The sequence below is a fragment of the Neltuma alba genome, unplaced genomic scaffold (assembly GCF_004799145.2).
Source record: "Neltuma alba isolate B1F8T4 unplaced genomic scaffold, ASM479914v2 tig00012112_pilon, whole genome shotgun sequence".
In the NCBI taxonomy this organism is placed as follows: Eukaryota; Viridiplantae; Streptophyta; class Magnoliopsida; order Fabales; family Fabaceae; genus Neltuma; species Neltuma alba.
Genome location: NW_021636664.1, coordinates 40,130 through 52,487, shown reverse-complemented (window position 1 = coordinate 52,487; position 12,358 = coordinate 40,130). Strand labels below are relative to the sequence as shown.

Below are 12,358 nucleotides of genomic sequence, written 5' to 3'. Positions count from 1 at the left end.
ATTGATTTTGAAATACATCCTATTTTCTAAAATCTGATATATTTTTATATTAAAGAATATTTTCTCTCCTTTATTAAAAAAATACCAATATAGAATAAGCTAGTTTAAATTTTATTAGCCTAAAAAAAATGTATATAAGCAACTAAACCTAACACCCAATTTATTTTGCTCGCCCATTACTTCTCCCTGGCTGCGGTCACCAAGTACCTCTCTTGCTTTGCTTGTTACTTTTTTGCAATTGCCTCCTTCTTATTTTCTCTCTACTTTTTCCTTTGATCTTTTTCATCCATTTTCCTTAACTATACACCTGACACAAGACACTCACATACCCATACTTATTCTCTTTTCCTCTAGTTATAATTTTTCTTATATGTAATTAACTCTAACACGTCTTGTCCTTTTCCCCATCCATGTAATGTGTGAAGTACCTTTATACACACACACACACACATGCGTGCATGCATATACACATGTCTACACACACAAAATATTGCCTAGCACCCTTTCGGCTTCCGTACACATGTTCCCACAACAATTAACACACAGAGGCGCGTGCGCGCGCACAGCTGTGTGTGTGTGTGTATATATATATATCATATTATCCTATTTATTTTTATTTTTAGGAATAAATATATAAATAATCATGGAATATATATATATATTAAATATTGGGTTTTTGGGTAGAACACGTTTTCAACTTTTTTTTTATTATACGAGCATATAAAATTGCAATTGAACTTTAGCATAAGAATTCAGTAAACTTAATTTATTGAGTTCATAAGAATTTTCCTCTCAAAAAGCCATAGGTTCTGAGATAAAAACGAATAGCCAAACTGGTGACTTTAGGACTCAAAATTTAGGATTAGCATTTTAGACTATGATAGAGCATAAGACATAGTTATTCGTAGATTCAATTACTAGCGGGACTCCTCCAGTTCTGAAGCCTAGGTTTGTTTTTTTGAGAGTGATTGCTAGGTAACTCTCTTTTTACCTGCCTCCTTGTTAGTGTGATTTATGAGTTTTGAGAATCTGACAATATTATCTTTAATTTGTTTCTAATATATCAAACAACTAGTTTACTAAATTGTCTCAAGGGACTATTTGTTACTTGAAGGAAACTTTATAATAGAAATTGTTGCATAACAGTATGATTAGAAAGATAGTTTATATATTGCTTATATGCATTGTTGGAATCCATGCTATGTAATTGGTATAATGTGAGTAAACGCGTGATAAGGTTTGTGATTGGTTGCAAACAATATAAATAGTTAATGAGTTATATTAATTAATATTTTGGGAGGAGGTTTGAGATAGGAGTTATATTTTTGTGACCACGTGGCGTGACCGCCATATGGCACTTTATGGCTGGTCCCTTCTAATGCCAGGGTAATATCCCCTTAGCTTGCAGCACTCCAATGGTTTATACTTGGGCAGCATCCCCGAGGGCAGCATGCCTTACTGAAGGAACCTATGGTCCCATGTGTGCACTATAGACCTAGCCATGGGTTTAGTCGACGGGAATAAGGAGGAGATAAGGAGGAACAAATATTATTTGATTAATGGAAAATAGCATAAATTGTGTAACTACTTGATTAAGGAAATCCTATGTCGCTATTTCTCTTAACATGTATATTGCTACTATTTGACGTTGTGTTTTCTCATTGTTTTAAGACTATTAGTCCCACTTGGCACCTCATAGGTGGTGTGAGACTACTTCTACGAGTAGTCATCCTTCATTAGTAGTTATGTTCAAGTTTTATGTTATTTGTCACCTAGGACACTTTTCACTCATTTTGTTTTATTATTGGTTTCGGTAATATTACACTCCTTGTTTTCATTTATGACCTTTGAGTTGGAACAATTGTTGGTTAATAGGCCGGAGGCCGTAGGATTGTATGTCATTTTGATAGCAAGTTTGCAAGACTTGAGTGTGGTTTCTAATAAGTAGATCCAATTGAGGTTATGGCCTGAGGCCTTTTTTTTGTTTAATATATATTTGTATTGGTTGTGACATACTACGAACGAGTGTATTTTTATAACCATGTTAGCTAAACAGCATCCTTTTCTAGCATGGTTAAGCACGTAACAGGTAATAGACAGAATGGCAATATCTTCCCTCTTTGAGATTATATGATTCAATTTCAATTATTGATACTCGCTTTCCTTTATAACCACGATAGTCACTATATGTAGGTTGTTTCCTTTTTCTATCATGGTTATCTTGATTTAAAGGAAAATTTTTGTTTCACTCTTTTATTACCATAGTAATAATGAATATAGTTAGTGCTAAGCTAAGTGTTGTGTTTTTAGAATATGGATGTTTCATTTTGGTATCAGAGCATGCGATTTTGTGATTTTAAAGTGTTTTGCATTGCATTTAGAATGGTGGCAATAACTGTAAACAGACATGACATTCCCTGCTCACTCCTCTTTTCTATTAGACCTCTTCTAGTTGACGTTCTAACCTTTTAGTGGGTTTCATCCTTTAGATGGGGAGGATGGATAGACCACAAAGAAACAAAATTACTGGCAATCATGTTTCCTATATGTCTGAGCAATCACAAAGCAACTCATGTCTGGTAACAACGAGACATTCCTAGCACAGATCAAGACAGTGATCATTGAAGTTTTCGAAAAGCAGATAAAGAAGTATGAGGAAGACATGGTTGTGAGACAAAACGACAGAATGCATATTAGGGTAAATCATAGTCTAATGTTGAGGAGCCCCAAAGTGAAGGCGACTACAAAGCATAGTTGGCCTAAAGTTACTAGAGTTGAATGGAGTTACATATGCGCTGACTTATCTATTGAAGAAATCAAGGAAGCTATGTTCTCTATTCGTAAACTAGAAGGTTCGGGGCATGATGGGCTCCAAGCAATTTTCTTTCAACGATGCTAGGAGATTGTTAGAAGTAACGTTTGCAGTATTGTGAGGATAATGTGGATTGAACTAGACAAAATTAAAGAAGTAAATTAGACTCTTAACACTTTAATTCCAAAGGTGGAAAGGCAGGAGAATGTGAACCAATTGAGACTTATATCTTTGTGCAAGGTGATCTATATGAGTATGGCCAAGATCATACTCAAGAGGCTTAAGACTATTATGGCAAAAATAGTCTCCCCCTATCAAGTGAGCTTTGTTCTCAGTAAAAATATTCTTGATAATATTATTATTGTTAATGAAATGTTGCATCCCATGAGGAGGAAAAAAGACATAAAAGGGTTTATGGCAATCAAAGTAGATTTAGAGAAAGTGTATGATAGAATTAGTTGGAAGTATGTTGAAAACATACTTAAAGAACCTCAATGCCCTTCTGAGACAGTAGAAAGAATTTTGAAAAGTATTGATACAACTGAAACCAACATCCTGTGGCATGGCAATAAACCAGAAAGGTTCTAAACTACTAAAGAGCTTTGCCAAGGCAACCCTATCTCCTCGTATCTCTTTGTTCTCGGAATGGAAAAACTTACACACATGATTCAAGATAGAGAAAGAGAGAAATAATAGCAAGGAATGAGAGCAGGTTGAAGAGGCCCACTAACATCACATATGATGTTTCTTGACGATCTTGTTCTTTTTGTAAAGGTGGCTGCTAATTAGATTGATGTTATCCTTAAGTGTTTACAGGACTTTAGTAACATGTCCGGGCATAAAGTTAGTAGTAAGAAGACTTTTTTTTTTCCCAAATATCAATAATCAACTGAGGAGAGAAATACGTAACAAAAGCTATTTTAAACAAGTAGAGGAGCTAGGCAAATATCTAGGAGCAAATATCTCATTTCCCAAACGAAGAAGATAGAAATATAAAGCTACAGTGGATAGGGTCAGACAAAAACTCAAGGGTTGGGAAGCTTCAGGTCTATCCTTCGTAGGAAGAGTAACATTGGTGAAATCGGTCACTAGTGTTATGACCATATACCCCATATAACATGATAGTCTGCCAAAAGGTATTACTGACGAATTAGAACGTGAACAGAAGAGGTTTATATTAGGAGATAATGAGGAGAGGAGTAAACGGCATGCAATTGCTTGGTCAAAATGTGCAAATCCAAGGAAAATAGTGGATTGGGAATCAAAGCTTTAAAAAACATGAATGAAGCCTTCTTATTCAAATTGATATGGAGATGTCAAAGTCAACCAAGTGATCTCTGGGTGTAAGTATTGAAAGGAAAATGCGGCAAATCAGAATAGGAAGAAGATAAAATGATCTTTAAAAGCAATGATTCAAGGTTATGGAAGGAGTTAGCAAGGGTGTGGGATAAATATAATGTGAAAGTCGACTGTAAACAAGAGATTGGAGAGCAAGAAAGTAATGGGGTGGAACAAATTCGATGGAACTGAGCAGATACAGGCCCTTACAACATCAGCATATAGGTACCTGAATCGAGTAAAAGAAGTGCAAGGAGGAGAAGAGTGGAAGAAAATCTAGAAGTTTAAAGTTGCAGAGAGGGTAAGAATGTTTATACGGCTTGCAAAACATAAGAGATTAGCTAGTAGGGAAGTTACCAGGAAGTGGGATGGAAGTGAAGGAACATGTAGAATATGTAATAGGGCAACTGAATCCTTAATCCATATAATGAGAGATTACCCCTACGCGACAATGATCTAGCGACAAATACTACCATGGAAGAGGAGAATAGAATTCTTCAGTATGGATTGGGCTACATGGATGACTAGCAACTTGGTGCTCAAAACTCACAAAAAAGAAGAGGGTTTCTGGGTTGAGAAGTTTGTAGTTACATGTTGGCATATGTGGTACTAAAGAAACCAACAAGTGCATAATCCAGATTTTGAAATGCCCCTTGATGCGAGTAAGAGAATCTCTGAGTATCTGGAAACTTATCACCATCAATGGGTTGAAGGAATAGTAGTAGGCACCATAGAAGAAGTAATGATCTCTTGGAAAGCACCTCTAGAGAACCAATGTAAATTGAACACAGATGAAATGAGCAAACACGGTAGGGGAGCTGCATGTGGAGGAGTGATAAGCGAAGACCGTGGTGAGTGGATACGGGGCTTCTCCCATCAACTAAACAATTGCGACTCAACAGAAGCTAAGGTATATAGCATCATTGAAAGACTGCAAATGTGCTAGGACCTTTGATTTAGACAGATTGAAGTGGAAGTGATGCTACTATTGTGAGTAAGGTGTTTCAAAATAATTTCATAATAGAAGGTTATAAGCACCTCCAATTGTTGATGAGTGAGATGATGAAGAAAGACTAGAACATTAGGTGGAGACATATTTTCAGAGAAGGAAATCGCTGTACTGATAAATTGGCTGAGCTTAGTCAAAAGCTTTCGAGCATTAAAAGGACTTGAATAACTCCGCCAACTAAAGTTCCGAACATTTTGGAACAAGATAGACTGGGTCATTGCGTCACTTGTAGGATTAGAAAGTAGCAGTGTTGTATGGGCTTAGCTCCTTTCCTTTACCCAATTTTTTTTTTAAATCCGATGATAACCAATACTAAAATAAAGATAAGAAATACATTTCAAATCTAAAAAGTACGATATCCCAATGCTCCCTTCGCTTCATTTAGTTAGAAATTTTGGAGAGGGAAAACCAATTTTGCCCTCATATTTTTTGTTAAAAAATAAAAATATATATTCTAAAATTAATTATGTTTTACAAATATATTATTTTATTAACTAAAATATATATTAAAGTTGGTAAATGAACCATAGCCTAAAAGAGAATGAAGATTTGGTTTTTACAAAAAAAAATTTGTTAATTAGATTGCTTAAAATATATTATTATATTAATTAGAATAAAAAATTGATGTGCCAATTTTTTAATATACATATTGATATAACAAGATTGAATTTTTATTAAAGTATGTAATTTTATTTAAGATGTAAATTAATATCTAAATAAAAATGTAAACTATTCCTCTTGACATAATTAACTAATTTGAGTGTATTAATTATGTTATTTAAATTAGTTAATATAATATGTTTTTCTAAAACACCTTAAATATCTTTATTAATTTCCTTTCTCTTTTTCCCCTACTTAATTATTGTTAGAGGAATGTTAACATAGTTAATTTTAAAAAAATTGATAAACATGTGAAATATGTCTTATATATAGTACCAATATCAACTTTTCAATTAGATTATTAAGTATCAGAAGAAGAATAATAATAAATAAAGATAAAATGGTAATTTGATTATTACTACCTCTCTCTCTCTCAGCCCTAAGGGAACCAAACAAACAAGGTAACCCTTCAAACCAAACATGTTGCGGATTCCTGCAACCATCAAGCTCTTGGCCGATGCACATTTTGTATGAGGGCTTATGCAACCAGCAACAACTTCCTCATAGTACCGGGCTTCATATCAACAAAAATGGAAGAATAAAACGAATAGGATTTGAATTCTCTCCACAACCCTTCCCATCCTCTTTTCCTCCTCTACTCTCTTTTTCTCTTCACAACCATTAGATCAAACAAATCTAAATTCCACTGGTTCAGATTCAACATCTTATAAAAATAATATTATTAAAATAAATAAATAAATAAATTTAAACTGTTAAAATATGATCCGTACAGTTCACAACTGTAATAAAAAAAATTGAAAAAATTTGTTCTATAATAATAGTCTGTAGCCATGAGCTGTTTAGATTAGATTTTATCAGTTTAAATTTATTTATCTATTTTTATAATAATACTTTTTTTATAAAATGTTATAAAATATTAAATATGGACCATTGGAGTTTTGATCCAATAGTTGTGAAGGGAAAAGGAGGGCAGTGGAGGGAAGGAGGATTGGAAGCGTAGTTGAGAGAATCCAAGTCCAAACAAATATGGATCAAATTTCAAAATAGTTTGATCAAAGTTTGAACCATTCACGAAAAAGAAAGAAAAAACAATGCTAAGAAATCGTGAGAAATATAGGAAGAAAAAACACACAGATGAAGGAGAAAATTAGAATGAGAAACTGAGAGAGAAGAGAGATAAGAGGGTAAGCATGCCAACCTTGCCTTTGTGGAAACCCAGTCAACGGCGACAAGAAGATGGAGAACGAGATGGGGAGGGGAGACTCGAAACATCTAGGGGCGATGTGTATCAAATATGGGCCGAACTGACAACTTTGGGGTTGAGAAAATGGGCCTAAACTTCACAATTTTAAACCTGGATCGAGCCATTCTCTGTAGTTGGATCCCATAGTTTCTCTTGGTGTCTTCAATAGTTCAGTTGAATTCCCTTTGTGGTATAAAAATTTAGATGAGCTTGGTTATAAAACCACGGTATATCTCCAGGAGTGTTTACAAATTATTTACTAATGATGCCATGAGTTATAAACTGATGGCTCTTTACAAATTAGACTAATTTTTGTTGGTCAGTTTAGTTGAGTTTCAAATGCAGCAAGCTAGGTGAAGTAATATTTTTTCCACCAAAAAAATATTTACTTGTTTTTCTGTTAAAAAAGCTCGGAGTAATATTTGGACAATTAATTTTTTATTTTATCCTATTTTAGTTAATGTTTATTTCTATTATTTTTAAAGTAATTTTAATAAAATGAATCGTTAAGATATTCTGTTTTATTATTTTTAAAAACGTGATAAGTTAGAATATTATCATTCTAAATAATCCGGGTCTGTATAAATACGTGCCATTGAATATGAGAAGATTCTGAGAGTTGATTATTTATTTTTTTATAATTTAATAAACATTAATTACAAGGACAATGTGGATGTTTGTGTATATGTCTAAAAATAATAAATCAATAATGATAAATCTACGACTTAACTCTTTTTGAAATTAATTCGTTAGCATCAAAAAAATGATAGTTGACTTATTAAATCTATTTTAAATTAATTTTTTTCAACTTTATCAACAAAAATTCTAGATGATCAGAGTGCTTAAATAAAAACTTTCGAAAAAAAATCTATATCTTAACCCATTTTAAAAATAATAGATCATTATGCTATAATTAGATCACAAATTTTTATATTCATCCCAGAGAAAAAAGAGAAGGATGAAAAGTTTATAGGGATTTATTCATATCAAAAGTTTATGGGGATGGCATGCAATATAAGAATTTGGGCTCGCCCTACGATTATAGAGACGCCGTCTCTATATATTAGGAGTGGGTAGATAGACTTAAGACTATGATGGACATAGGAGTTGGTAGAATGAAAGCACTATTATGCAGTAAGGTACATAAATTAGAAATGAAGTGAAAGGAAAATTAGGGTTTGATTATGGTGCCTAACTTTTGCTTTCTTTGAATTTATGGGGCAGAGTTATGTGTCAAAGTCAAACTGCTATGAGTGTGGGTATTTATTTTTACGTTTATGTATGAGAATCCGTCCTAATTGATTAATTTTACTTTGTTCTCATGGAAGTCCTTTGTGCAGTTGGGCATATAATATTTTTTTTAAGAAAAATACAAAGCATATGAGGCAAATAATTAATATAAATTATTTAATTAACAACATAATGATCTATTATATGTGTGTGTGTATCATACTTGTGAGTATTTTTACATGCAAAGTAAAAGTATGTGTGAGGATAATAATAGATTTTGTCCAGTTGAGTTTATGACTTATAAGGTTATGAATTTGAATTTCGCTATGAATATAAGGGTTATAGATGCCGTTGACATAGTTTATCTAACCATTTCTTTTGCTTAAGTAAACGACATAATAAAGTACTTTCCATATCGGTTATTTAGTGTAATGGACTTGGAAAGTAAACTTCCCACATCATTTATCTCATCAAAACGATGTGGGAAGTTCAACTTTTGACATCAGTTTTCTTAGTAGCCGAGGTGTAAAAAGCATTTTACTGCGTTGCTTGCCAATCAACAAGGTAGTAAGTTTAACCCTTTTTTTTTTTTAAAAAAAAATATCTTCTACTTTATAGACATCCTCCCTTCAAATAATCAATACAATCAGAATCTAGAAACCAGCAACCAGCGATAGATGATAGAGTAAACTAATAAAAACATGCAATTTCATTTCAAAATCAATAACAATGTACTTCTCTAGTACTAAATATAAAATTCATTTTGTAGTATAATTTAAATTACAAAAAAAATTTTATATTTAGAACCGGAGAAGTAATTTGTAAACATAAGTTAAAGAAATTAACATAACCTAAACCTAATCCAACAATTAAATAACTATGCTATGTAATTGTAAACATTCTGAGTTAAAGAAACCGATCATATCATCAATATATTCCAACATATCTTTGATCAACCATTTATTTTCCTAAATTAATTCATTGACTCAAGTATAGTCCTGTAACAAATTCTCCCTTATTCGATTGATGTCGTCCATATCATATGCTATTTTATTATCAAATGCCTTCAAATTCAAATGAACAAATTAACCACTTTTGATCAATCGAGCCATTTCATGCAAATATAAATTCTGTTTGAATTTCGTGGGCCATTAATATTTTCAACATTGTCAACCAGAATAAGAACAAAAAATAAAAAGCCAGATGAAAATCAAGTTGGAATTTTATAGCGTATAGCTTAGATAAGGTTTATAATTAATGAAAAACCTAACTCCCAACTACATGCAGGCCCTTAATTCATATAGCTCTTTTTCCCGAGGGACTGTGTATATATATAGAGCACACGAATGGTTATCAACCATCACAGTACACCTCCCTTCTTCGTAAGCAACTCATCAAATGGCTTCCAAATTGCCCTTTCTTCTTCTTGCTTTCTTTGCTGTTTCACTCCTTATCACCTCGAAGGTAACAGCTAGGGACTTGTCTGAGTCTTCCTCTAATCATGGTGAGTTTGAGGGTACTTTTTTGGCAAACTCCCATAATCACTTTTTTTTTTTTAAAAAAAAAAAGCTGTTTTGATGATCCTTACCTCATACGATGCCAAAATCACTTAATAAATTTCAAGTAAATACATTGTATATTCACTTTTAATGTTCATAGTCAAGATTTATATTTTTCTTCCTCTAGACTATATATATATATATATATATATATATATGTTGTTACAGCACTATACACAGCTTTTTGCCATGTCCACTTATTTTGCTACGTGCAATAACATGGTATGGCTTCATAAAACATGTCGCTTTTCCAAAGATTTAGTTTATATTCAAGGAAAAGTCCACTATGAAAAAACTTTTACAGTATTTGTTCTAACCATGTAAGTGTTTCTTCAATTTATATTTATTATATGCAGCTAAGGTACCTGAGGTAGAGACAATGAAACATGGAGAGGTAGATGATGCCAAATACGTTTATGGAGGTTACCCAGGAAGTGGTGGGTATTATGGCGGTGGTTATCCTGGTCATGGTGGTTATGGTGGTGGCTATCCTGGCCGTGGCGGCTACGGAGGTGGTTACCCTGGACGTGGCGGCTATGGTGGTGGCTATGGGGGAGGATATTGCCGATATGGATGCTGTGGCGGATGGTACGGAGGAATCTGTAGAAGATGCTGTTATTATGGTGAAGCTGTGGATGCGCAACTAGATACTGAAACCCATTACTAAGACATAGAACTGTGTTACTATTAAAGTATGTGTTTTTACGTTTATGTTGAGACCATTAGGTGCATCTGCTTGGGCTTCATGCTCTCCTTGGGAATGGAGTTTCACGGGTCACGTCAAAGTTTAATGAGTGTGTTATCTTGGTAAAGTATTTTAGTAGTGTTTGTGTAATATCTATGAGAGATTGCTTTTAGCAATCAAAAATGAAAGATATGATAATAATAACTGGGAGGTTTTCCTTCCTCACTATTTATGCATTAACTAACATGTTAATCTTCTGATCGATAATTGCGTATTAATTATCTTATACTAATTGCGTAAGAATGGTAGTGAGATCGTTACGAATGATAATGAGGTTGATTATCATATATAAATGGAATGAGAAAGTATTGACCGCACCGCAGCATAAAAACCTAACTTAAGTGGTCGATCTAACTAGTGATCTAGTCCTCTGGCTAGTTGGGTTAACAATGATAAAAGAGCCATTAATCACCTTAAGTTTACTTCAAAATAAATCAAATTAATATAATATAGTGTATAATCTAGGACGTATTGGTTTCAGGGAATCTCTAAAAATTCCTAAGTAACTAACTGTACACAAATATAAAAATTGGCTTGGAAAAGGATTAATTTTCTTTTTAATGCAATAAGAGTAAAATATTTGTTTGGGTTTATGAAATGGATATGGATGAAATGAAAAATGAGAATTAACAAGTGACAAGAATGAGATGGTAATTCTCTAGCGCAATGATTTAGACTATTATTATTTTAATTAATTTAGGAGTTAGCTAACTTCCAAAACTCTAAAGGCCATCCTTTAGACTCAATTTAATTACAATAATTAAAATCAGGCCACCTTTCAAATTAATTACTCACAAAGAAACTGTTTCAACACGATTAGCAGAAGAGAATAAAAAATAAGCAATTAACCAAGTCACCTTATATTATCACCAAATATTCTCAAGAATTTCAAAATATCACTGACCTAGTGAAATATAATGAAATTGAAGATGCTACAAGCATAATGTCAAATGCCAATCTAAGATTCAAAGGCTACAACTAATCTCCACACAAATATGAACCCTCAGAGCACATCCAATCATCACCATTGGCCTAGAGGACCGAGGGATTTAGCCATGCCTAGCCAACATTACAGAAACGACCCGCTGATATGAAGCTCCGACCATGGCCGAACAGGCGGAAGAGAGGAAGATTTCATGAGGAGTGATGGGAAAAAGAGATGAATATGAAGAGGAAGGTCACGGTTGATACATGAAGGAGATGAAGATGAGATGATGCAATTGATTTGGTGGGGAGAGATGGGAATGGTTCGAAAATGAGATGATTTGTGTGAATGGAAGCGAAGCTATGAAGAATGTGAGGTGAAGAACGAAGAACAAAGAGGAAGATGGGTTTTTTTAGAATTGCCTCCTCTCTCTCTCTTTCTAGCGGCTGAAAATGGAATGAGAGAGGAAAGCTTAGAACTTAGGCCATGTTTGGTTCAGCTAAAAGAGTGTTTGAGAATAAAAACTGTAGAATGAACAGTTCATGAAATTTTGGTCCTATTGAAAAATCTTTTTCTTTCTGGCACAAAGAGCGCATGATTTAACCTGCCTAAATACATATTCCTAATAATTTCCTGAAAAATAATTCAACTAAATATAATATCATATAATTTCAGAGACAAAAATATTTAGGAATAAAAAAAATCACATAATTATCTTCAATTAATAGCAATTAAGCATATAATTCCTAAAATGCTGTTAGCACTCAATTAAACAAAATGATCATGAGTTAGGTCATAAAAGTGTCCCAAAACTCACAAAATAAACCACCAAAGCACATATAATTATGGATTCGTCTCCCTTTATTGAACGGAAAT

General features: G+C 33.2%; 1 protein-coding gene across 1 annotated transcript; it reads left to right on the top strand.

Moving 5' to 3' along the window:
- The first annotated feature begins 9,651 nt into the window (after nt 1–9,651).
- On the top strand, nt 9,652–10,479 carry LOC114722757 (glycine-rich cell wall structural protein-like). The gene is made up of 2 exons (XM_028908852.1): nt 9,652–9,757; nt 10,169–10,479. Exons 1-2 carry the CDS (start codon nt 9,652–9,654, stop codon nt 10,477–10,479), a joined length of 417 nt encoding a protein of 138 aa, XP_028764685.1.
- Nucleotides 10,480–12,358: the final 1,879 nt, after the last annotated feature.